We start from the raw sequence: 27,949 nt of genomic DNA, 5'->3' as shown, positions 1-27,949 counted from the left end.
TTTCTGGCATTTTTTTACAATCTAATACACCTTTAATTGCACAGGAAAAAGTCTGCCCTAACAGACACACGTTTCATTTTCTTCTTTCATTGTGACATATAGTTTCAGATATGTAATGACCATTAAACTGTTATTTCTCCATTTGTTTGCTCCTCCACAATAAACAAACAAGCATATAAACGAGGGTCATAGAGGCCAAAGTAAGGTCAGATAGTTGTAAATGCTGAGCGGATTGGTCTAATAGAAATATAGTATTATATACAGGCAGTTGTTTTAGATAGGAACTGCGCTGACAGCTGGCAAAAACACGTCAGAAGAAATTAACCAATGAATGATTTGTTCTACATCAATGTTTGTAGGTCAGGTCAATATTAAGGTCATGAAGCTATCATCTGGATAGTGACCTTTTTAATTCTCGCTGATCTGCAACATGTTTGCCAAAGTAAAATGTACAACACAGCACTACCACGGGCACTTTTCATTAAAAAAAAAAAAAAAAATATCCTAACAGCGATCTCGACAAAAGTCTTCTCTGTGTTTTTAAAGGTAATTCCTCTGTCTGAGCAGAACGTTTCCTTCTTAATTCACTCATTCATGTCTGTCTGGTTTGTTAATGTGTGAAAAAACAAGCATTGTAATAAAAAAGTTAAGCCCCGGTACTTGTAAAAAAACCACAAAAAAACACCTCTTTGCAATAATAGATAATAACTTAGCATTCAAAACAATGCGTATATGAATCAAATAAGATTAAGAAAACATGGACGTTAAAGTCCATACAGCAAAATGCCACCAAAGCAACAGTTAATGTGGAACCTATTTGTACTTTTCTCATGAGGAAGCTTCCACTTTGGCATGCACATGACGTGTCCCGCACAGTGTCAGTTACATCTCTCCTCTGACAGCCAGAGAGAGACGGTGTGAAGACTCAGATGCTTTGTACAGATTTGTAACACGTATATCTCCCAGTACATGTGGAAGACAGTATTTAAGAGGAAGCGGATGAAGAGTGTGTGTTTTTTTTTCTTGTTTCCAAAAAAGCAAGATAAAAGAAAATGGTTGGGTATAAAAAAAAGAAAAAGATCGACTGGATTGAAGGTCTACAGATGTCGAGCTGTCTTAAGAGTTAGTTTTAAGCAAATGTTTGCTTTATCTTGGCACTGTTGTATCATCTAGACACTGAATCCTATCATCTGTGTGAGCTCTCCCATCCTCAGGTTGAGGGTGAAGAGAGGGAAAGACTGATTCCCAACCAGCAGAAAACACATGCAGACATGCAAACACAACCTGAGAGGGGGAAATAGGAAGTTTGGCTTTATGTCAACAGTCACAAATCCACAAGTGTCAAGTAATGAACACACACACTGCAATGGAAAGTTCTCTTTAAACGGACATTAAGTCTCCAGTTGGATAGAAATCTCCAAAACGGTCCTTGTTCTCTACCGGAGCTTCCTTCTTTTATTCTCTTCTTTTTATTTTACATCAGGCTCTCTGCATCAGAGTTTCTAGGTAGTTTTTTTTTTTATTCATTCTGTATCCTCCGGTGTGCGGCAGCTCACACTCTGATGGGGAGAGTTTGGCTCATCTGTTGCCGAACGATTTCCTGACTGCTGTCCGGACTCTTCCTGTTGTGTCCCGGCAGCGTTCCTCCGAGCCGCAGCAGGTCCCTGCCAATGCAAAGTCACACAGGTCAGCAGCAGGTTCACAGACACTTTAAACTAAAGATACAGCTCATTATTAATGCACTAAGTGATCTCATTGAAGGTGGATAACGGTCTAATCCATCTTAGTCTCAGTGTAGCTATATTCTTCATTATAAGATCCCATGGTTATAAACAATTAAAAAAAAAAACAGCACCATGAGAGTACGCTCAAAACTCAGCTGCAGCTGCTTTAAACAAAGTCCAACTCAAACGCCAAGCCAAATCTATTCATCACATTTCCAGTTTTAATAAAAGTTCAACATATTTTTCAGCTATCTCTGAAAAAGCGCTGCAGCCTTAGAGTGTCCTTTGTTCCTCGGCCAGTGTCCTTGTTTTTAAGGCCCTCGTGGCTAAAGATACTCTACAGATAGCGCGGCATCTCATATCCTCCCCCTCCCTCTGTTATCTGGCCCAACATCATTGAGCAGCCAATGGCAGGTGAGCAGCAGCGAGCATTCGCCGCCTCAGATGCTCACGCAAACACAGGAGACGCTCTCTAAATCATGCCCTGACAACATGATCCTTTCTCTTGCCTTCTCTTCCTCCTGCTCCTTCTCCGTCTCTCTGTCTTGCTGTTGCACACAGATGAGGCTATAAATTAATCATTGGCATGTCATCCACACACAGCGACACGTAGCATAACATGCATACACACACACACAAGCATCACACACACATCCCTCTCCTATTCGCCCATCACAGCATTGGGCGCGCCCTCCCCTGATGCATTAAAAAGCTCATTAGCAACCTAATTAAACACATTCCTCTCTTTTAGCTTCTCCTCAATCTCCCTTATTACTCACACTTCATCACTTCCTGCTTTTCCACATCAGCAGCTCTGGCTGCTGTCTGTCCTATCACCTATATTCCAGCATCCAGCCAAGTATAGGGGGAATTAAACTGAGGTCAGCCATTACATTTCCACACACAATTAGCTTCACTGAGCCCAAATCCTGGCATAGGAATCGCCCTTGGGGCTTGGTGTGAGAGTGAAAGTGTGAGCCAAGGAGCTGGCACAAGACTTGGATACTGTATGTATGAATTCTGCCTTTTGTGCCTGTCAGAAACAGGAAACTATGGCATAGTCAGCTCCACAGAGTTGAGGATGTGCGCTTGATTCATTATACATCACTACGGAGCTGAGGATCTCACATCTAAACCAGCACTAATCATACTGTTGACTGGATGTCAGGCTAACAAAATTCAGAACAAACACGTCAGTGAAAATGGCCTGAAACACTTGGAGTCACTGCGAGGAACAACAAAGCTGAAAAACAACTCGTCAAGTCGAGGACAGCTACCTATGAATAAGTCAACTTCTATGCTTCCAAGGGAAGTGTCAGTGAAAAAGAGGCAGATGTCTGTCTGGCAGCCAAACCATTCAGCTCAAAGAAGAATTCTCCCAAATCAACTGAAAACATAAAGCAAGCAAGACCCAACAAGCATGATCCTTGTTGTGCCTCTCTTTAGGCCAGCCATAATTTTTCTACTATGACATCTTATTCCAACAACCCAGAGGCATAGCGCTGCTCATCTCTGCACCAAGAGGAGTCTTCATCCTCCTCTACACAATGGAGGAGACAATTTCACACAAGTTGAAAGAGAAGGAATTGCATCACACCCTTTTTTGTGTTTGGACTATTTTTGCTGTTATCGTAGAAAAAAAAACCTCAAAAGCATTTTGTGCCTATATGGAAAACCCAGCAGCATAATGCATATATTTTCAACAAAGGTCGGCTCCTGCAGCTCCCGAGTCAGCCAGCAGAACAACAAACTGCAACAACACAGCCAATACTGCTGACTTAATGATTAGAGTTCCTGCAAATTTGTTGTCAAATATTATAACATTGTGAACTGAGATTCCTCAGAGCGGTCAGATGTTGCACTAATTTGCAAAAGAACATCCATGTGGTACAACCTTCTTTACATAGCCTCGAAACTCAGTGAGGTTTTTTTTTGTTGTTGTTGTTGCAGCTACACAGAAAGTAAATTCTGAAAATTCTGTTTGCCTGAAAAGTTGCTAAATCTCGCAACAAACTTGCCAAGGTGGCAACAGTGAAGTGCTTTGCTCTCTCTAAAAAGAAGTGAGACATAACACATTTCTAAAAGCAAACACTTTCCATCCACTTTTTCACTTCTCCCTATTCACTTCAGTGTACGAAAAGGTGGCCTGAGCAAAAAGCTGAGGCCCAAACCATGACATGAATCTTTCTTTGTGTGTGAGAAAACTATACTTCTGTCTCTAAGAGAAGGATTAAGGTGTCAGTATGCTTCAAATTAGGTGTTTGTCCGTTGGTTGAGCAGCATCTAAAACCCCCTCCAGCCACACCTTTCCGATACTGGAACTGGGGAGGGGGGGCGGGGGCATCCATCAGTTTCTGTAACTTTCTGAAGCTGACAATTCAACAAGCTTGCCCACTTTATGCAGTGATTGGCGGAGGTGAGAAAGGAAGCAGGGTTTGAACTGACTTTTCGTTTTTACTACCAAGTGCAGCATTGTAAAGGTGTGTAAAGTTATCACTGTTTGAACAATCATTCTATCTCGCCATTGCCCTGACGGCAGGGCATCAGTTAGGATCATACGTTGTATGAACCAGTTTGTTTGAGACATACTGACAGCTTTAAACTGGCGCTACATATGGACTCACCCTGAGTTGGCGCTGGTCACCACCTTGAGGCTGGCGGCGTTGCGGAGCAGCTTGTCCAGGGTGCTGACAATTCGAGAGAACTTGGGCCTCAGGTTCCTCTCCTTCATCCAGCACTCCAGCATCAGCTGATGCAGAACCATGGGACAGTCCATGGGTGGGGGCAGCCGGTAGTCCTGCTCTACTGCCGTCATCACCTGTGCAACAGAAAATCATTTTTAACAAGGCTAATAGTCAACAGCCACGCTAGCAGGTTGTATGCTTAATGCTAAATGCTAACATCAGCATGCTAACATGTTCACAACCACAATGTTAACATTCTAACTTCACCATTTTAGTTGAGAGCATGCTAACATGCTCACAGTGATAATGTTGATAGTAATGATGCTAACATTTGCTAATTAGCACCAAACACAAAGTACAGCAGAGGCTAAATGGAATATCAAATGCTAATTACAAATATATTTCACAGTGAACTGACATTACTTTCCAAAGAGCCACACCGCTAGCATGGCTAAAAACGCAAACGCATTTGAATGAAGACTAAATTTCACATTTACTCTAAATAAGCTAAAGCTAAATATTGACCCAGAGTATCTTGCACAGATGGATTTAATCAAATTTCATCTAGTGCTTCTTCAAAGTGCTAACGCTTGGCTCTGACCTATTTGTATTATTGCTCCCTCTGTTTGGTCTTTGTCAGTGCGGTGGAAGAATAACCCCCAGTTACCGTATTATGTCCTACATTAGGCAGTTCCTCGCCTCATGCTGTCATATATTCCAATCATCCTTTCACTTATCCCTTCAAAACCATAAAAACAATATTCTCAAATATTCTCAAACTTGTCACTTCAAAACTGGCATGATTGATAGGACAAACAATAAGTGGGGGATGAAAACGTTCGCTCATTGATTTGATTTCGCCTAGCAACTGCATTTCCGTCCATAAGCTCTGTATGGGTTTTTTACTCCCCGCAACAATAAAAAATTGCCATTTGGGAACAATAAAGCATTTCTGCTGCACTCCTCTTCTCCTGCTGCTTGTCCTTTGATTTTTATGTCGTGCTTGTAGCTGGCGAGTACCTCTGTTTATATCTCGTATTTGTTGACTCTGTTGCTTATTGAGCGATGACTGTGGCACAAAGGCTGTGGGGAACAATAGAGGGCTTCTACTTTGATGCTTTCATTACTGCATGTGGGTTTTGTTATGAAAGTTATACATACATTACAGGCGTTTTTCATTTTGGTTTCTTTTTTGCTTTATTGCTATCAACGTTACAACTCTCTTTTTGAAGCACAATACGGAGCAGATATTCCTCGGAGAATAAAGTGGAGGTGTACACATTGCTTCAATACTTTGTTCAGGGAGGAGGAACCGAGAGATTTCTTTTTCTTTCCTGTGAGCTCACTGCTGTAGTTGTGTAGTTGTGATGTCTGTGCAGTGCAGATAGCCTACAGGTAACATCTCCCATAAAAAAAAAAAGAAGCATTTCCTGAGTTTGCCTTTGTGTGTGTGTGTGTGTGTGAGCAGGGAAGCTTTGCGGTATGGATTTGTAGAGGGTGGGCAGGCTAGGGCTGTAAATAAGGGGGTAAAAACTAGAACACAGGCACACAGCTGCACCAGCATCTGCAGTGAGGAGATAAAGACAGCAGACCAGGCCCAGGTCCAACATGTCATGCTGGAAATCAAAGCCACAGAGAAACTCTCTGCCTGCCCCAAACTTAGATACAGAACTCCTGTGTGTGCATTTAATCCATAGGTATTTTGTTTGTGACATGAGTCTGTCATGCTAACTCACATCCTGGTTGCTCATGTCCCAGTATGGTCTCTCTCCATAGGACACCACCTCCCACATGACGATGCCATAACTCCACACGTCACTGGCAGAGGTGAATTTCCTGAAGGCGATGGCCTCTGGTGCTGTCCACCGGATGGGAATCTTCCCTCCCTGTTCACACACACACACACACAGAGGGGGGAGACACTACAATCAGATAACAGGAACGCAGCATGAACACACACATGCAGAGGCTAATGCAAATTTCACAGACTGTCTCGCATACTAACGTAAATATTGGCACACATGAGCAGTCATACATGCATCCATATCCACATGTGAAACAAGTGAAGGGGATTAAATTAACAACCTCAATTAAACATGCACAGAGTATACAAACACAGAAGAGCAGAGCACGCACACATACACACAAACACACATGCATAATACTGACCAGGGAGCTTGTGTAAGTGGGGTCAGCAGACGTGTCGTCCAGAAAGCGTGACAGACCAAAGTCAGACACCTTGCAGACCAAGTTGCTGTTGACCAGAATATTCCGGGCGGCGAGGTCTCGGTGAACATAGTTCATGTCTGACAGATACTTCATCCCCGCAGCGATGCCACGCAGCATCCCGACCAGCTGTGTCATCGTGAAGCGTCCGTCGTTTAGCTGCAAAAACACAGTCAGAGCAAGAGGGAGGAAGAGAGCAGAAGAGAGGGCGGTTAATGAAGAAGGAGATCAGCGACGGAGCGAAAATGAGAAAAAAGGATGAGTAGAAATATGGAGAAACAGACAATGGGGGAGAGCATAGGAGATAAAGAGAAGGGGAAAGCACCAGAGACCCAATCAGTCACTGAGGCAACATAAACATGACATCTGTCATCATGCTCCACGGCTGCTACTGACAGTCACTGACAGCTGACCTTTTCATGCGTGCTGTCCAATTAGCTGATTAATTAGACCCTTTACTATCATACTAAACCCATTAAGGCTCAATATCGACCCCATACAAAAACAAAAAAGGGAGCAACAAAGCTGAAATCAAAACCAGACCACTGCAGGTATTTTGTTTTCAGTCTCCAACGGACCGACAAACTAGTTGCAGGTACAGGCAGAACACGGCTGTAACATGAATTCTTTTGGGCGAAAAGCTTTGTTTGCATTTTTTATTTATTTTTTCGCTTGCGAACATTAAAGTAAAAACGGCCGGTCAACTGAATAAGAACGGCATGTTGCTCAAAGCTCATTTCCCTCCATTTGAAAGCCCATTTCTTGCAGATTTTTGCCCTTTTAAGTTAACATTTGAGAAGCATGAAACAAATCTGAGATTAGGGCTCTCAGGGTTTAATTTACAATTCTCCACATTTGTGAAGTGAGCCACAGTGGGATAAACTCCAGATCGTAATAAATCAGCACTCCAACCTGCGAAGGCTCGTGAAACCTGATGTGCGAGAGTCAGACTTGAACTAATCACTGAAATGTCGATACACAGTAAATACTCATAAATCATAATTCTGCAAACCTGGACAAAGCTGAAACTGCACCGAGGTTTTTCCTGCGTGACTTGAATATTGAATACAAGTAGAATTTGGTGGAAAAAGACAATTTTCGATATAATCATTCTCTTCTCTGACTCCACAGTGAGAAGGCAGAGAACACACGACGTGACATGACAAAACCATAAACACTCTGCTTTGTACTCTGCACACTCCAGTGAAGTCTGACAGCAAAACAAGCCGGGATGGATGGATGTATAAACAGCCATGATTCATAGCAGGCCTTCAGAGCCATGGTGGCGTGTATGCATTAGAGAGTGTGTGTGTGTGTGTGTTATTTCTGTATATCCGTAGTGTTTCTACATGTGCATATGTCGTGTGTGTGCATGTGTGTCCATGTCTCCAGGGAGGTGCCGTGCACACTCTCGTGTGTGACACACTCAGACAGTTTGTGAGTGATTTAACTCTATAGTGTTCTGGGTAGAGCAGAACTCAGAGCTCCTCTGAGTCACAGGCAGTGTGACTCTGGCCAGAGAGCGGGGGTGAGGACAGCACAGGCTGAGGAGTTTTTTTTTGTGTGTTGTTTGTGGGACAGCTGACTGAGAGGACAGTGTGAGAAGGAGGGAAGAAGCTCAGACTGGACTATCAGATGTACAGCTAACTGATAGTTTTCATTATCGATTGATCAGTCAGCTTTTTTTTTTTTCAAATGAGAGATGAATTGTCCGATCAATAAAATGTAATAAAATGATAGTTAACCGTTGGCTGGATAAAACAATTTGTAGATGTCAACTTTGGCTCTTGTGATGAGAATTTTTCACTTTTTTCCTCACGTCTCATAAAAAAAAGATTAATTGATTATCCTAGAGAACAACTGGCAGATTAAGTCATAGTGGAAATAACTGTTAGTTGCAGCTATTTCAAGCTGTTTGCTTTGTTGGAACAACAATAAAATACCAAAAGACACTGAGTTTCCAATGATTAAAAACACAGAAATTTCTCAAATTTTGGAAGCTGGTAGCCGCAAAAGTAATTTTGTTTCATTATTTAATCATTACTGAAATGATGAATTAATTATCAAAATTGTTATCAGTTAACTTTAGTTTAATTGACTAAACAACTGAGCTCGGTATCAAACCTCGGCACTTTATTGGTACAGACTGAAATGTGTCTGAGCACCAGTATTCGGCGCTGAATGCCCGATCATGATTTGTAGTTTCACTCTTTAACCACATCTCCACTGACATCACTCAGAATTGCACTTATTTTAGAGTTTTATTCAGATACCGTTTTGGTAAGGCTGCATATTTAGACAACATTTTACATTTGAGAAGATATAAATATTAGTTATAAGTTATTTTCATTAAAAGATTGTGCATTAAAACATGTTTACATTGCTCAAAACACCTACCAGACCTCCCCATCAGAATCACTAAAGTCCACTAAAGCAGCTGGAGATATCTAAAGAAGCTGGTCAGTGTCAAAACTCGTCAATATCATTGATAACTCTGCCCAGATTTCTCATCGTGTGACCTCATTCAGCCTCACAGCTGCAGAAAGCAGACATCGTCACCGTGCAGCCATGCGAGAAAACACACTGAATGTAAAACACATTGAACACACTGAATGTAAATGACATGTAATAGCCCCCACGCAGCTGGAAATGTACTGTGTGACACCTCATTTCTCATCCTGCCTTTGTTCAGCGTTTTGTGTAGGTGGTGGTGGTCTGAACCAAAAACTCTGATCAGTAATGTATTCTGTAGTCGTACAAAGACTCTCTAATACACTGAAGCAAACCTATCCAAAGGTCTGCTGTGTGACAGTTTTCCACTAGGAGCCTGTGCATTGGAAAGCCTGTCAGCATCAGTCAGTCACGTCAAGCAGAAACACTATGCCTGTCTCCAGGCGTTATATTGCGCATTTAATCTCTATCACTCAGCAAGTGAGCGCCTCAGGGTGTTTTACAGAGAGTAAAACATTCCGATAACCCAGAGGTGTGGTGAATGACTGTCTGTGCATTCCTCTCAGCTTTGATACAAACAGAGAGTAATCTTCTCTGTCAGAGGTGTTGTGGCACGCACCTCTCGCCAAGCTTACCCTGAGGAAGGAATCGAGCGCTCCGTTCTCCATGAATTCAGTGATGATGAGGACAGGGCAGCTCCGTGTCAGGACGCCTTCCAGCCGGATCACGTTGGGGTGGTCAAACTGGCCCATGATCGAGGCCTCGGCGAGGAAGTCGCGCCTCTGGCGCTCAGTGTAGCCAGCTTTCAGAGTCTTTATCGCCACCACCATCTCTCTGCGACCGGGCTGCTTGAGACGCCCTCGACACACTTCGCCGAATTCACCTGGAGTGAGAGAACAAGGTCGGGATGTGGGGAAGGGAGGAGGGGGTGAGGGTGATGGGGGAGAGGGGTTGAGTGAGCGGAGGAAAGAAGAGGAGGGGTGGACGGAGAGAGGAAGTTGGGGAAAAGTGCAGGGAAAGGGAGCGTTACTGGTCGGACTCGGGAGTGAAGGATTTGATTTGAAAGCGTTGAGGGTCTGCGTTGACTGTGGGAGAGGATTAGAAAAGAGAAGAGGAGAAGACGGGAGGTCAGAGGTCAAAGATGTTGGGGAGAGAGGGAGTGACTGGTATTGATCGAGTGTGCAACCTGGGAGCGGTGCAAGGAGACAGAGGATGGACGAGGAACTTGGGGTTTTTGCATCTGGTGCCTGAGTACGAACGTTTACAAGGGAGAGAGACAGAAAGATGGAAAGAAACGACAGGGAGAGAGGAAGGTTGAAGGAGCACAGACTGTCATTTGAGGCGAAGTTAGGACACAACATGCCGCTGGAGAGAAAAAAGAAACTGGAGGGGGAAGAGCTACAGAAAAGATTTTCACTTCAGTCCTTCCCACCTGCAGCTCTCATGCACACTCTGAATCCTAAACCTTTTCTCCCAGAGAGGACTCTCATACAGAACAGACCTCAGGGCTTGATGGCACAGTCCTGTTCAGATAAATGATTAATAAACCTGAATCATTCTCTGTCCTCTTGGACAAAAAACGACGACGCAGTTTACCTGCACCGATGACTTCTTCTATTTTCACGCAGGAGATGTCAATCTCTTTGGCGAACTCGTGGACGGCGTCATTGGGGTCCTCGTAGGTGAAAGGGTCAATGTACACTTTGACCCCTGGAGAAACTGAGAAGAAGAAGCCGAAGATTAAAAGGTAGAAAGTTTGCATATGTCTGAGGCATGAGACATTATTCTAGCTACACTAGGTTAGCAGCTCGACAGATGCTGCAGACTGAATTATCTCATCAACTGGATGAATTGCTGTGAAATTGTATACAGACATTTATGGTTTCAAGAGGATGAACCCTAATAGCTTTGGTGATCCCTTGTCTTTTCCCATCAGCCTCAGGTGTGCTTTCGGTTTAGTGCTAATTAGCATATGTTAATGTGCAAACATGCTAAACTGAAACAGTGACCATGGTAAACGTAGCGTTACTGACATGTTGGCACTGCAGTTGTGAGTATATTTGCATGCTGACGTTAGCCTTTAGCTCAAGGATAGCCTCACAGTGCTGTGTGTCTTGTTCCAGTATTGATATACATCACAATATAGATAGCTATGTGGGCGGCACGGTGGTGCAGTGGTGCAGCACTGTCGCCTCACAGCAGCAAGGTTCTGGGTTTTCTTCGTGGGTCCCCTCCACATACTTCCGAGAAAAATGGGGCGGGGGTTAGTTGATGTTTTCAGAAATTTGCATTTTTTTTTAAAATCTAATTTTGCTTGCAAACATTAATGGCAAACCAGAAATTTTGGAAATGATACTTTGATAAGCTTATATTGATTCTGAAAAGTGAATCTGAAATTCAAATATGATAATATGCAATGATTTAAATGAAAAAAGTATAGAGAGTTGGGAAGACGTTTCTAGTCAAAACGCTGCATTGATAAAACCTCAGTAATCATCTTCTACATGTGACCACTTTATGTTTATCAACTCAGCTGAACTGTCTGGTCATGGCCTTCTCTGAGCAAACAGGGAAATGGTTTCCTGTCTCAATCAGGTGATTGGATAATTGATTGAATCAGTTGGTTAACTGTACAAGCATGACCAAAGGACCACAGAGGAGACGGTTTCCGAGCTGAACACATAAACTTACTGTATTGCTGCAGTTTCTCAGTGTACTCCAGCTCCGAGCCGCTGCGCTGCTTCCTGTAAACAAGCAGCACATAAACAAAGTCACATTCACATAATCAGACCCGTTCCAGGTACAGCAAATCGAACTAACATCTAACTCAACTATCAGATAAACTGCCAACGGAGAAACTCGCGGGGCAGCTCTGCTTTTTCTCCTCCCTTTTTGAAGCTAAAGACTAAGTATAAACACTTCGAAAGCATGTTAAAAATTTAATGAGCTTCTTTGTTCAGAGTCTAACTAACAAAATGAAACATGTAGTTCAGGCTGTCAGTAATAAAAAATCAAACACTTACTTCAGGCAGACAACAGCGATAACCACCAAGGCAACAATGACCACCAGACCTGCAGAGGCCGAGCCGATGATGAGAGGCAGCTGGTCCTGCACGGACTTCTGAGGGTCACCTGGACCAAATAACACAAGAAATTAGTAAATAACAGCAGAAACTCTACTTGAGAGACTAAAGGGTGGCCTGTTTTGCACGTGTAATGGTTACCAATTAAGGTGGCTATAAAAACTATTAAGCTGTAACTCTCATTAAGAAAACTGTAGCAGCAGATCATCAAGAACAGACTGTAAAGCAGGGGAGAGGTTGTTCGTACTGTGTAGGCTGGTGCTGAAGTCCATGGGGTTGCTGTAGCTTCCATATCCGGCAACAGTGCGAGCCCTGACCTGCACCACGTAGGGCGTTGCGGCCCTCAGTCCCTCCACCTTAGCCGAGCTGTGCTGGGCTGTGACCGTGTGCGACATGGCCTGACCCTGAAGTGCAAAAAAAAAAGGACTGTTAAAGCAGCGATTGTCAAATGTTTCCTGATAATTTTCATATGCTGACAAGCCCCCCTCTGGAAGTGGCAATTATTAATCACTTTGCTAATTGGAATCCAAGATGTTAGTTATGTTATGTTAATTTTTTTCTAAGCTAATCAACTGCATCACTGTTCAGTAATAAGTTCGGTTCAGTTTTTAACAAGCTTTTAATACAGAAATAACATAATGTATATCCCAGTTGAGCTGAATGCTTCTCTCAGTCAGCCATAACTGGAGCTCCAAAGCAACAAACCACTGTTTGGTAAACAGTAAATTCTTGGGGGTGTTGTGTTAAAAAATTTTTTTTTTTTTTTTTAAAGATTTGATCATATGTGTACTGAACATCTGCACTTCATTAATTTCCAAATCTAGAGTCATCCAGCAAAAATGTTTAACCTGGATCAACTTTTGCCACAATTCAACGTGTAGTCATCCAGCAAAGCACTGAACTGGCTAATGAAAAACAGGCAAGTGCACCTGAATTACTTACCGTTTGCCTCAGAGCTGCTTAAACAATGTGGAGATAATGTTGAGGTTGAGATGATGATGATGATGATGATGAACTACTGACCTCACTGGATTGATCTGTGTCATCGTTTCACTGGTACTTATAGCAACACGCCCCCAACAACACAGACCCTTACATTCCTTTAATGCAGTGCTGCTTTCGCTCTGAACACCAGACACGGGTCCAAGGTCTAGGTTTTTACCATCAAAGGTTATAAAAGGTCTGTATTAGATCAGCAGGGGCTTTACTAATACATGAGTCTAACCAGCCCATACTCTTCAACGATTGAGATTTCTAGACGCTAGTAACCCACATGCACATCACATTTCAATATTACATTTTTCAGCATCCATAAAAATGCTGGAAAATTAGATTTCCAAAGTCAATAAGGCATGCACCGTGGCCTACATTAAGGCAACGGCTAAAAAGTCAGCGCTTACCCTCTCATGGTATTTAATCTCGTAGTCGAGGATGACCCCGTTGGGTTTCTCGGGGGGAAGCCACGACAGGCTGAGGGTGTCTGCGGTGGAGCGCATCAGATGGACAGTGGGCACTGCCGAAGGCGCTGGGGGTGCACACCAGAGAGGAGAGGTTTATATTACACTGCTACTGCAAGGTTACTACATCATTACTTTACGTTCTGAGTTGCCAAGTTTTTTTTATTCTTTTAAAGCCACAAACCATCACAGTAAGATAATTATCATTCCAAATACTCCAACCAGAACGGTTTAAGAAAAGCAGTTCATGCTTCACCTTCACTGTTCTGCACTTTATTGATTTGTGAGGCCTGAAAGTGACTCAATTGACAGTCATTGTACTGGGTCCATAAACTGCAGTAAGGTGGATTAAGTGCAGGTTAACTAGAAGAGTAATTACAGTCTGTGAAAGGTGGCGAGCAGTTTGGTTGATGATGACGCTGCAAATATTAAGAGGAGATGCTGAAAGGTGACATTGTCATTGATGTAAGACTCCTCGCTGACAGCGACAGATATAAAGTACGCTTTACATTTTATCTGCCGTTCCTGTGACTCGCCCAGTGAGGCAGCGCTGCAGCTGAGAGTTTTTCCATCTGTCGCTCTCACTGAGCTTGTTCAATAACGTTTACTGTTGGTGTTGATACTGCTCTGGATACTAAGAGCTCATTAAAACACTCACTGACATTGACTAAACATAGGATCCACTAACCAGCCTGTTTCATCGTGATGTTAAATGGTATTGATTGGAGTGGCTGTATGCATTAACTTGGTTTTGCGGACACATTTGCTGTCACTTCTTCTACTTACCGGCCTGGTTGGTGGTGATGTTGACGGTGGAGTAGCTGGGTGAGGTGGGGTTTTTCCCGGAAACCCCGTTGACGGCCTGCACCTCGAAGCTGTAGCGCGTGTGAGCCTGCAGGTTCCTCACCACCACCTTCCTCTGCCTCAGCCCCAGCCTGCGAGGGGCGATGTCCACGTTGTCGTCGCAGCGCGTGCAGGGGCTCCGGTCTCTCAGGCATTTCTTACACACCACGTTATAGACCAGGTCGCTCCTCCCGCCCGTGTCCTCTGGCTCCTCCCACTCCAAGGACAGCGAGGTCTCGTTCACGCTGGATATAACGTTGCGAGGCGCTGAGGGGATCGCTGCACAAACGCACACACACACACACACACACACACACACGTGTAGGTGTTTAAGAAGGTGGTTAGGCAGAATAGAAAAAACACACAACTGAGGCGTTAGTCATGTTCCCTACGCAGTGCTTACATTATCCTCCCTCGGTGGTGAAAGAAATGTTTTAATATCTCTGCAAGAAGCCAACAAGAGGTAGTACTTTATGTACAGAAATCAGCACAGAGCATAATCGTTTTCTCTTTTATGAAATCCTTCTGCACAAATGAACGTGTTAGATTGCTTTACGTGCCCCATACAAATCCTTAGCAGTGAGAAAAGGGCATGGAAACGTGTAAAAACATAACAACAGGGAAAAATCCTTCCTGGTGCAAATAAATAAACCAACAAATTCAGCAACAGGAGGATAAGAGCAACTTGTCATGCACAAGCACAACATCAAGTTCATGACTAAGTAATGCTGCTTAAAGAAATACACAGTCCTATGCAGCTCTGCAGTGGTAGGCCACGTCCATTCCTATGCATAACTCCTCCTGCCGCTTGTGGAACTTGGCTAATCCACTCATGATAGAAATTCATGTTGGAGTATCAGTATAACCCAAGGCCACCTCGTTTCAATAAGCAGTGCAGCGTTTTGAGTGAAGAGTATTTGAAACCCGGATAAAGTATGATAACCGCAGAGGGAGGCAACAAAGATTGGTTCGGCGAATGTGCTTTTCATCCTATTACAGCGAGAGAAGAGAGGGGCTCTCCCTCTAAGCTTTCAGCAGCAGAAAGTCCAACCTGTCTCAAAGCAGATAGAGAGAGAGAGGGAGAGAGAGAGAGAGAGAGAGAGAGAGGGAAGAGAAGGGGAGGCTCTCAGGCCATCAGCGGAAACTGCCTGTCGGCTGAGTCCAGCTCCTCAGCCGGCTCGCCCTGAGCCGCGTTTCACTCGCCCTGTCCTTTCTAATTAGGCAGACACAGTTCAGAGTGGAGGCTCTTCTAATTGGACACCCATCTAAAACACATGCTGAGACCAAGCTGCCGGCCATTGACTGACCGAGCCTCTCTTGTGCAACACAGCACTTCCAACACAAAAGCACAGGCTGCCTGGCACAAGCTCTGACAGACCGCAGGGACAGAACTGTCAGGCCCGTGTTTTTGTGTGTGTTTGCGTGTTTAGTTGGAGGTGGTGCTTGTGTCCCTGCCTGCCTGTCTGTGTACACTGGACAATGTCAGAGACCACAGTGTTCCTGTGACGAGGATCTGGGGAAGACAGTTGCGGGGCCGTGTGTGTCATTTAACGTGGTGAAAGGCCCCTGGGGGGTGATTTTGCACAGTCAAGGCAGCACATGTCCCTCTCCATCATCACGATTGCTGGGACTTCTCTCAGAGGCCTGTCCGTGCAGAGCAAGCGTGGATGCCGCGGTCAGCACCAGACCAGACTAGTTACCGCCGAATTTCCATTTGATATATTGACATGCAGCTGCAGATTTGTCCTTTGTCATAACGTTGAACTGAAAAAGTTGAATTCTCTATGCTTTTTTATGTAGGAAAATATAAACTAAGATGATACTTCAGATATTCATATTTTTCAAGAGGATAAAAGCATTTTTGGACATATTTGTGGAAACAGCGTCAAAGCAGTTCACTGACATTTGAGAGCAAGCGCAGTCAATTTCCATGGTGCGCTACCGCAACGCTGTAAAGCTTATGAACATTAATACAAGATGTTTTTTATCCTCTTTTTCAACAAACTCACATAGCATCAGTTATGTACCATAAAGGATTTAAGACATATGTTTGTCTACAACATCTGGAAGGACCTTTCATGCCCTTAGGTTTGTTTTCCACTCTGAAACTGGCAGCTAACAACCTAGGCTAACCAATGTCCACTCGGAAGGTGAACGCTAGTTAGCCTAGCTCGCTTGAGTAACGTATGGAGAACTCAAGTCACAAACGGGACTTAGAGCAAAAAGCAGCAGCTAACAACAGTGGCATCCCGACTGGTTCACTGCCTGTGTGAACTGAAGTGATGTTACAAACTATTTTAGCTCCTGCTCAAACAGATACTGTTACAATAACAATAAATGTTATTGTAAATTTGTAAATTTATTACATGAAACTCTATTATGAGGCCATTATGACGGCAGAAAACAATATTAAAAAATAAAATAAATAAAAAATAAATAAAATAAAAACTAATAATTTCTTCTTTCAGGCAATGACATTTCTGACTTAAAATAAAAACCAAAGACATACGTTGATTTCTTAGAAAAAAAATTCATTTGAATTTCAGATGGATTTTAAACAAAATGATTGATGCAACCTGGCCCTGATCATTTACCGTATGCTACTTCCCTTCTCTGACTTTCCAAAAGAGACTGAGAATGCGAGATTTTTTTTTTCAGTCTATCCATTGGAGCAGGACTTACTGGTGCAGGCAGAGTCAGGAGGGTCGCTGTCAGCGCGGTAGAAACCGCTCTGGCAGGGACAAATGTTGGCTCCTCGTGCACTGGTGCGACTGTTGGACGGGCAGGGAGCACAGGATCCCTCCCCGAATTTGGATTTGAAGGTCCCAGGGATGCATGCTGGATGAGTGGGATAGAAAACACAAAGGACAATCAGAACAAAAAAAAACAAAAAACAAAACAGGCTCTGCTGTCACTTATCCAAAAGACAAGCGGTTGTCACATCTGTTATCTGAATAAAAACTGTGCCTGTGACGTACCTGCCGAGCTCAGTATTTATGGAGAAAATGCTGATACGTATGCGAGCAGTAGTGAACACTTAAGCGTCAGGTCTTATCTATACATTTGCATCTGCTCTTTCATTTCGACTCTCCTTAGCAGGCGACATTAATCTCCCCAAAAAGAGTGTCCGGATGACAGCAAAGTTTCATGGTGAAGAGGAGGAAAAGGAGGATAAGGATGAAGATAGACTGCTGACAGGAGATTGCTGTTGTCAGACAAACAGGGATGGAGAATGCTTCTGAGAAAAGGGATACACCCTAAACCCATCAATCAGTGTTTGTTCAGTCCTCAGCTCTCCAAACCACACCGCTGAATACAAACAAGTCCTCCACATGCATGCAGAACAGCTCCATAATAAGCTAATAAATCAATGCAAATGAAGGGACATCAGACGAGACGTAAATTAGCTGAGGAGAGTTATTAGAAAAATATACAAAGCACGGTAATCTTAGACGATGTGTCCAAGCGATTAATTTGAATTCCAAAGTGTCACGCTGAAGGTTGGCTGATACCGAGTCTTAAGGATAAACCAGCATAAGCCTAGACTAAAGAAGGATTCAGATAAAGGGGATTAGCAGCAAAAGGTCTGGATATATCAGCCTCCAGAGCCCCGCATTTTACTGTTTCCCACATTCCTAACTGGTGGTGTAAAAGTGGGGTCTCTGGCAAACATCTGTCCTGTCAGCGTGAGGGCTCATAAAAGCCAGCCAGTGAGGGAGAGAGTGTGATTAACTAGTTAGGCTAAGTGGTCTTTCAGTTTGAACTCAAGTTCCACCCTAATTCCCAACAATGGCACTTTTAGGAAAATCAGCACAGCTAATGGCCCCACATTGTAGCTCTAAAACCATGCAATAAAAAAGCCAAAGAAGATAAGATGAAAATGTACTTTTTTTTCTTCTCATAATTCACCGAGACCTTTAGGCTCCACGTTCTCTGATCTGATTTATTTTTCCTCTATTACACAGTGCATCATCATTTTCTTTTATTTGTTTGTTTTCCTTGCTTCTCTTCGAACGGGTGCTGAATCACCCCACTGTCTTGCTTCAATCCATTAACCTCTTCGGAGGGCACAATGATTTTCCTGTTTTTGATACACTAATGTTTCCTTTCCCCCTCCTCCTCCATTGTCTCTCCTCTTCTTTCCCCCCTCTTCTTCTTCGTCCTCTCTCCATCTCATGCAGCGTTTGGCTGCGAGCGAGTGGCGAGACTGAGGTAAGAAATGAAATGTCTGAGTGATTAATGTTAGCGTGGCAGTGTTGGCTCACGTTGGTCTGAATGGTGTTAATGAGCGTGGCCGCCTGTAGATTAACTAACGGGAGGCTGTAGAGGAAATTACACTTCCTCATCGCAACCGCTGGCTGTGGCCCTGGAGAGTTTTTTATCAGGCATTGGCGGCAAGCTTTTAACCTTGAGCCGCCAAATGGCAACAAATGAGCTCTCCAGCGCGTGTTAGACACTATTTCTCACGCCCAGGTGAGAAGAGGCTTTGCTTGTCTGTCTTTGACTTCCTGCAACACCCACCCCCCCTCCTTTTCTCATTCTTCTCCTTTGGCTGCTGCTCCCGTCCTATGTTTGGCAATTCACACCTCTTAACTCACACTATCTCTCTTAATATCTCTCTTCTCTGGACTTCCAACGCCTTTCCCTTCTATTATCTGCATTTTCCTCACACGAATCTATTGGCTCTCTATTTTGTGCCTTCTTGCTATCTTCCTCTCCCTCCTGTCCTGCTCTCACAATATTTGTATGCTGCTCCTCTCTGCAACACCTCATTAATTCATACTCTCCTCCACCCTCCTTCACCCCCTTTCAGGAGCCACACAATAAATGCAGAGAAGAGGGCACAGACTGAGGTGACTTGCACTGAGCATATAAAGAAGGTTTGGTTAAATAAAAGTCCAAATGTCTGTTAAATACACATACCCTGGCACTGAGTGTCGTCTGCAGAAGGCTCAAAGCCAGCGACGCAGGTGCAGGAGCCCACAGGAACCATCCACTCGCCGTCCCCGTTGCAGTACAGCTTCAGAGGGACGGACACCTCCATAGCATTGGTCACGCAGGCCCCTGGAGCGATCACTAAGGAAGTGGCTTCCGCCCCAGTAGCAGTCTCAGGGAAGACAGCAAAATTGGCGATGGTGGTGGAGCACTTCTTGAAGAAAACCCTGACTGAGATTAGAGACATGCAGGCGCCCAGGTCCTGAAACGCCAGGTAGAAGCCTGCCTTGGAGAGCGGGCCAAAGCTGCGCACTTTGGTGTTGATCCTACCTGCCTCCAGCAGAGAGAAACTCTCATCTGGGGCGATAGTATCCACCTTCACATAGGGGTTCTCCCTCCACAGAGGGCTGGTGTCTGTAGCTGTGTCCCCCTCGGACTCATAGTAAAACAGATTAAAGGTCTCTTTGCAGGAGCCGGGGATGTTGGGAATGCTGGCGCAGTCACGCACGGAGAACTTGAGCTCCACATAAACACGCAACACGCCCCTCCGCGGGATAAAGTCCGTCCTCAGCCAGTTGTTCTGGTTGGGCTGTCGGACATTACACACCTGGTAGGTTCTGATTGGGCTCATGGAGTCGTCGTAGCCGCTAACCTCCTCCCACTGTGGAATCAACCGAGAGACACTGTTACAAAGCAGGAGACGCCAGCAGGGACTGACGACTGATTAAGACCATGGGGGCAGACGAACAGGGCAGAATAACATAAGAATAAAATAAGACAACATTGAATTGATTATCTAATGCTTCTCCCTAATGTGACAACAGTTCTATTTCTCATTCAGAAGCTACTGAGCAACAGCAGAAACTCACTTACCCAATATGTTGTTAATTAATATTGAGTAATGTTAAATGCAGTGCATCCTAATGCAAACCATTCAAGCATAGAGGACATTCAAAACACTGAAGTGGCGTCTGATATAAACAGAATATAAAATGCAGCACATGCGCGCGCACACACACACACCCACTCTGACAGTGTGTTGTGTACATGTGGCCTGTGAGGAATAATTTACAGCTAAAATGCTTCTAATTGCATAAATCATTCAGAAAATTTCAATCATTACGGACTATTAATAGAAAACATTTTCCCATTAAAACACATTTCACGCATTATGCCTGCTTGACTAACAGTTCTGATGCTGATCACGTGTTAGCAGTTTGCCACCAGGATCATTACAAATGTGTTGCTTAGGACTTCACCAAAGTCTACCTACAGTAGCTATTAAACAAACCGCAGACAATCCTATGGGAAGCGGTGCTCATATCTACAGTATAACTGCTGGAGTGCAATCAAAACAGCCTCAAGAGGAGATTTGGTTTCTATAACGTATAAATGTGTTATTTGTGCAGAGAGAGATGAGAGTATCAAGCTGTACATTTTAAATGGAAACATCCCTCATATATCTATAATGCAAAGAGTGAGTTATTTATTAAAATGGCCATCTAAATGCAATGTTGTCAGTATGATTGCACAGTGGCAGCACTCCTGACCACTTCAGGTTATGCAGAATATATTATATATATCCTCCTGTGCCTACACATATGGCCTGAGAGCAGATATTTGCATTTGCTGTGTTTAATATACCTGGTGGACTGATCTTTTTTACATCACGTAGCTTTGAAAATGGCTTTTTAAAGATTAACATGACATGGATGTGTTTTCAGTCTGTGAATCAAAATTTAAAAAAAAATCTGACCCGTGTCATTGCACAGCTTTACCTGTTGGTAACAGTGGTCTTTGTATATGGTAACTAACTTTACAGGCTATGATAAATGGCTTCATCGGTCAATAAATTTAGTCCATTAGGAAATAACCTTGTGAGGAGTCAATCTTTTTTGATTTTTTTTTCCTAATTCCCCATTGGACCGAATGCTTCGTTTCCATAACAAATGAGCTTCCCAGAAATTGATTATTTCAACTAGAAGAAAATAATGCATAACTCATCTCATGTCTCTGAGCTCCTGTGCAATTTATTCCCAAACGATGAGCCCAAGAGTCAGCATTAGATGTCGTAAATCACCAGCAACACGTTGATGCACTACCTGACAAATATGATAATTGCTGGCCCCCGAACGTATGGGCTTGTCAGGCTCGGGGAGAGGGGCTGCCTCGCCAGTCGTGACATATGACTTCATGGATGCTAGGACATTCAGAGCCGGCCCTTGTTGGGAAAAGGGAAGGAGCCGGGGCTCATCGTTTCCATGGAAACCCACCATTTCCATTGACTGACTTTGCGCTCACGTAGCGAAGACAAATTACACTGGCTGGGAGTGGGGGAGGTCTGTCAGGCTGTTAGCCCTGGGGTCAAATTCATGTTGTTTTATTTTCTCACCATTCCTATAGGGGGTATCAACTGAAAACCTTAATTTCTGCCTGTAATGCGCTCTTGGGCCCATATTATAAAAGACACAGACACATGCTTTCAATTATCGGGCTCTCTATCCTGGGGAGACATGCCAGGTAGAGCCTACCTAATAGTCCTGACACACTGTGGGGATTTGCTTTGTGTGTCTGTGTGGTTGCTCATTTGTTTGTTTAAAGTACAATATGTACACATTCTGTGTAGTTTGTTAAGCTTTTTACATTGTCTAAATACTAAAAATCTCTGATTTCTTCCACACAATGTCACACAGTGTGTTTCTCATTTGCCTTTTAGTATCCAAAGAAACATACACAGCAAAAACAAAGATATAAAACAGTGGGAGGTGTGCTGTTCAAGGCAGACTGGGCTCTATTAACAAGCAAATGGAACAAATGTTGTTAAAGACAAAAAAAAGGAACACAAAACAAAGTAAACACATGCACACACACTAACTCACCCCACTCTCTGGGAACGTGGTCCAAGCCAGCTCTGTGGTTGCCCACCGACTGTCCATAAGGGTTTCTGCAAATTAAGAGTAGGAGGAAGGTTGACAAACCTGAATTAAATGGTGTGATGAAGAAAAACCAAATCATTGCACGGCATTAAAGACCACACACAAGTTCTCTCTGCTAGACAAAGGATGCAGGTAAAACTTCCTCTACCTCTCTTTCATAACCTCCACCCACGCGCACTCAGTTTTTGAAAGCACTGACAATCACGGCATATCTGTGATGCCGCCTAATTAAGGCTTTCTCTTTCTCTCTCTCTGTTTTTGGCACTGGCAAATGCACTTCTTTCAATATTCATTTGGGGAACTAAGAACAAAGCATCCTCCAAGATGCCTTCAGTAGGAAATATTCCATTAGCAAGCAATGGTTCAGAGAGGTCATGTAAGCATGCAGAAATTTAATACAGCACATCTGGGGGGAGGCCTTCACCCAAAAACACCAGGCAGAGCCTGAAATGTGACGCCTTCCGACTGAGAATCGTCAAATTTGAGTTTGCAGGTGATCTGAGCAAGGTTTTCTTCACCTAGCTGTTTTACGACTTCGCAGGGAAGTGAGAGCAGGGGAAGACAATCGGAGGAGAAGCTGAGAATAAACAGGAGGATCAATGAGCTCTGTTGTGTCTGGCTGTCAATCAGTTGTCACCTGAGTGGTGGTCCAGCGAGCTCATTACACCTCAGAGGAAGCGACTCCTCCCTGGGTTCTCACCATACAGCTGTGGATGCGTTTGGCTCTCGTTGCTCTGTTGTTGTTAGCACGTAATTACTGACACAATTACACTTTCTTCATGGAGACTCAATGACATGACGCCTGCTGTGCACCATTTGCTCACAAGTCGTTGATAACGGTGCTAAAGGAGGGTGTGAGAGGGTAAATAAATAGCACGCCCTGTGTAGAACAGCAGTGGCACTCTTTCCAAGACACATGGCTTTGTTCTGGTCCCGTAACGCTCATGGTTGATGTTTCGCTTAAAAGACTGAAAACAGTGCAGTTACAGTACAGCGTGTCCTTGGCGTTAGTGTGTCAATAATAGAAGTTGTTTGATTGAGTGAGTAGATCACTGGTCCATCTGTAGCTGCTGAGCCAGAGATATGTGCAGTGTTTACAATCTGTGCTGTGCGTTCATTAGAGAAACCACAATGGCTTTTCTTCTTTTTAGAGGATGAGAGATAATGAATAGTGATCTGTACAGGGTAGATTACATCTGTGGTTTTCAACTGCGTGTCATGATGAGACAAGAGAATCTAACCAAAGACTGTACAAAGGCATCGATCACACCAGAACTAAATGCTCATTTCAGTGCTTCATGTGGTCGCATTCACACTGAATTTATAGATAAGAGCAAAGGCAAGTAATAAGACTTACTGGATGTTAGTTCCCATGAAAACTAGCTTGGCTCGGTGTGTAAACTTTCCCTTTAAGTAATGCACAACTACAGCGTACTGTCTTGACCTGCTCTATAATAAAAGCTCCCTGAGATAACTTCTGAGTTAAGTCTTGACAGATTATCAACTACCATCAATGACTGTCGACAACCAACTTGTAGAGGTTTGCATAGGAGAGCGGGTACAGATATGATTTCAAACTGATCAGATTCATGGCTCTGAAATGTACTTTTCAACGTAGCTTCATTCCAGCTAATTCAGTATTTCAATTAACAATCATTAAGTGACGACCCATTAAGCGCCAACTAATCACACAAACTCATCATCACTGTATCATTTCATAATGGCGAGCGACAGGAATTATGCATTAGTTAAGCATGTGATTTGTAGCCTTAAACAGGAATATTTTATGTGCAGATAACCGTGTTTTAAGAAAAGAGAAGCAGGCTGGTTGGAATAAACAGAATATAAATAAATGAATAGTGCTGCATAAAGTAAAACTCATTTAATTGAAAAAGGAAAAAGTAAGTGGCTGCCTCCATCTTTGTTGACAGTAGAAATCACATTTACTTTTGCATTTTATTTAATAAGTAATATTTATGCACAAAGCAAATGTATATTTACTGACAGAGCTTTGAATACAAAAGCAAGTCCTGTTACTCGCTGATAAAAGCATTCTCACTCTTTTATTTGTGTGGGTAAGGACGGCAGACTCTATATAAAAAGGTAAAGACACGCAGTTAATAACTTTTTTTATAACAGCTGTCGAGTCCAAATATACGTCTGTGAACAAGGTTGTTTTACTGATTAACACGACTTGAGCCAGAGAGGAGGAACTAATCAGTGAAATCAGCGGCTGTTGTCTTTGCTTGGCTACACTCTGCCCTCAGTGGCACATAGCTGAGTGAACACTCCTGGACTACTTGCTGCTGCTGATCCATGGACCCAGCCCGTCCCTTGGGTGTCTGATCTGGTTCGTCGCCCCGTCCCTCTTCTTTCTCCCAGTGCCCAGAGGCAAGGGAGAGAGAATCACTCAGGCTCAGCTAACCACAGGTTTGAGCTGATGCTCCTTTGAAAAGGCTTCACTTCACACAATGCACATGCCGGGTGCAGCAGGGTGACCCCCTACATCTGTTAAAGTTGGGTTCAAGCCCCCATGCAAGCAGGATTTCACCCTGCTGGAGTATTCTTGAGCAAGATGCTAAATCCCTAGCAGCTATAGAGGTGCTATCCTGCATCCTGACCTTTGACCTCCACGTGGAGCAAGGGGAAGAGAATTTTTTCCTCAGAGATTTTAAAGATTCATAGTATTTTTACTAAAACTATTAATAGACAGAGGGAGGGGATGACACTGTGCATCCTCAATCTGAACATCTGAGCCAAGCCTCATGCTGCCTCTAAAACACTAAAATTCTAGTATGAAAAAGGTTTTTGTTCGACTACGTCTCTCTTCACCAAAGTGTGTTATAGTCAACTCACTAAATCCCAGAAACCGGTTGAGATTGAAAAAGATCCCATTTGTTCCACAGTTCTCTCCCTTTCCTGTTAAATTTACAATGCCTCTGAGATCGCCTCGCTGCTATAACTCAAATCCAGAAATCTCCCCCCTCACTCATAAAATTACAGCAGCACTGGAGTCATTCTGCCCCTGGGGTAAGAAAACAATGCTGCAATGGGAACTTTAGAGCATCAGAACCCGTGGCATTTACTGTCTTTCTTTCTTTTCTTTTTTTTTTCCTGATCGCCCGCCGGAGCCAAAATGCCACACAACTCTGCATTCTCAGTGCGCTTTGGGAGCACACACATGCTAATGTTTTATTCACTTTGTGAGAGCGGGTGCATCATGAAAGGGAGGCCTCGCCTTGTACTACACTGACACTCGCTGCCAACAAGCAAACATATGAAATATTAACAGCCAAACATCATCATCATCGTCAGTGATCGCAGGATGATCAGATGCGTAGCTATAAATAGGTGTTCAAAAAAAAAAAAAAGAACCTGAGTTTCTGTCTCAAAAATTTGACATCGGAGCTCATTCAAAGCTAGGGTTCATTTGTATTTGAGTTCCTGTTTCTCTGTATAGAATCACAGTGATAACAGTCGAGTGCGATGCTCAGTTTGATGCCTGATGAGCAGTTTTTGAACAAGTCAAGCTGACCTAATTCAATCTCTCCTCAGGGCGGCTTGCATCTGTTTTTACGGGTCAACAAATCATTATTCTTGTTAATACTCTGACGTATAGAAAGCAGGGAAATCTAAATGAAGCTCTCTGTTAATCTGGAAAATCACCTGAAAACTTGATGCCTGGTGTATTTCCTACATTCACACATATATGCATCCTGGAGTATTATTTTACAAAATGCCTCCTGAGTGGTCATCCATCTCCTTTACGAGCTTTTAAAATAAGAGTACAGTAAACGCTGACTGTAAATGGGAGTAATATAGCATAAAAGTGTCACCGTTGCTGAGGCTTTTACTGCAGTGTGTTGGTGCGAACTGGAGATAAGTCATCACTGTAGCTTTTGTAAATAAGCACACACTTGAAGTTACAGTCCAGCTTGCATCATCCATGCGCAAACACTTGCCAGTCTGAAAAAACAAATCTCAGATTCAAGCCATGTGTTGAAATCCACTGAGTAAGCAGAGAAATAACGACATGTAGCTCGCTGGAAAAAAAAAAAGAGGCCTCCTTCTTCCCTCTCATTTAAACCCATCTGATGATCTGCCCTTCATGTTGATCCTCAGAGGACAAACATTAGTTAACCCCTGAGCTTTGAGTAACAGTTAGTGGTGAGGTTGGGGAAACGGGACTGATCATCTCGCCGTGAGAGCCCACTGGGACTTGGAGGGCTGCTGCCGCTGCATTGATTTACTTGCTGACACCAGAATTGATGAGGGATCAGGCTGGCCACGGTCCAGGAGAGGCAGATTGGACAGGGGAGGGAAAGAAGGAGGCAAGGCAGAGAAATGTAGCTACAGCTACAGAGAGGATTCGCTGGGTGGGGAGCAGCAGTGGGCGAGGGTGGGCTTTTCCCTGGAGCAACACTCCCTCGATGATGGAGAGAGCTTCGGGGACTGCTGCATACTTGTTAAGCCATTGACCTTTAATTCACACTTGTCATCTAATATATTTCACATATGTGTCCCTGTGGCGCTTCAGGGGCCGGGAGTGATCCGCTCTGCTTTGTGTTTTAAGCGTCCACAGCACTGATTGGTGCTTGAACCCAACAGCGGGTTTTAATGCTTTGACATGCATCATATGAGCAGTCAGTGTATTACTATTTTACAGTGACAGTAGAGGAGGGACGCTGCTCTGCACTGTCTCTGTGGAGGGAATCAAACCTCTTATGTTTTTGGGGGGGGGGCAGGTGGGCATCCTCACTCAGCTTTGTGGGTGTGACAACAACAGGGACAATAGCAACAGGGCAGTCCTTCAGCCGCAATGGAAACACTGGGTTGTCATCACACACACACACACACACACACACACACACACACACACACACACACACACAGCAAACACACCACCACACACAGAGGGAACGGGGCGTGCTGATACATGTGTACATGGATTACAATCAGAGAGAAAATTGATACTCAGCGGAATTGCCTATTTAACGGAGCGGGCCCGCATTACTATTAACAGCTTTAATTAAGCAAAACGTGAACGGAGTCTGGCTCATAGACCAAATATCACCTATGGAAAACAGCATACATGACTGATGTGCTATTTAACCTGACGTGATGCGCTGAGCCCAGGACGATTTTAATTGTCAGAAAAAAAATTAACAATGTGTACTTTCTGCTTCTATGCATGGTTTTCTTTGTGCTTTGTTCTTGACAATGGGGTGTTTCATTAACAAATTCTAATCCATCTAAACAGCCCATTGTTCATCCACGGGAGACAAAAGTAGTCATGAAAATATAAAACGACATACCTTCTACAGCCAGCACCACGGGCACAACGAGGCTGCACACCCACAGCAAGTAATCCATTGTCATAAAACAGGCTTTTGCAACATGAATAAAGGTGTGTAGACTGGACCCTTCGGATGGATGGAGACTCAAACACAGAGCACCGCAGCCGAGCTTTTTGTTCCTCTCCCAATTCTCATGTCCTCAGCTGTGATCGGGGCTCTCACCGCCCCATTCCACCGAAATCCTCAAAGAAGAACCGTGCGCTTCTTTTTCTTATTTTGCATTCAGTCAGGTACCCGTTATTCCCGCTGCAGG

At 43.7% G+C, this 27,949-nt stretch overlaps 1 protein-coding gene across 1 annotated transcript; it reads right to left on the bottom strand.

Annotated features, from left to right (window-relative positions):
• ephb3a (eph receptor B3a) lies at nucleotides 1–27,718 on the bottom strand. Its single transcript, XM_041055044.1, has 15 exons — nucleotides 27,655–27,718; nucleotides 22,283–22,347; nucleotides 19,392–20,064; nucleotides 17,151–17,306; nucleotides 14,412–14,747; nucleotides 13,569–13,693; nucleotides 12,416–12,572; nucleotides 12,109–12,217; nucleotides 11,777–11,829; nucleotides 10,682–10,804; nucleotides 9,721–9,968; nucleotides 6,578–6,793; nucleotides 6,145–6,294; nucleotides 4,349–4,542; nucleotides 1–1,664 (listed from the first exon to the last, which is right to left on the bottom strand). Exons 1-15 carry the CDS (start codon nucleotides 27,716–27,718, stop codon nucleotides 1,553–1,555), a joined length of 2,781 nt encoding a protein of 926 aa, XP_040910978.1. The 3' UTR covers nucleotides 1–1,552.
• Nucleotides 27,719–27,949: the final 231 nt, after the last annotated feature.

Source organism: Toxotes jaculatrix, chromosome 14, assembly GCF_017976425.1.
Source record: "Toxotes jaculatrix isolate fToxJac2 chromosome 14, fToxJac2.pri, whole genome shotgun sequence".
NCBI lineage: Eukaryota > Metazoa > Chordata > Actinopteri > Toxotidae > Toxotes > Toxotes jaculatrix.
The sequence above is the reverse complement of the archived record's forward strand: the minus strand, read 5'-3'. Positions and strand labels throughout refer to the sequence as shown.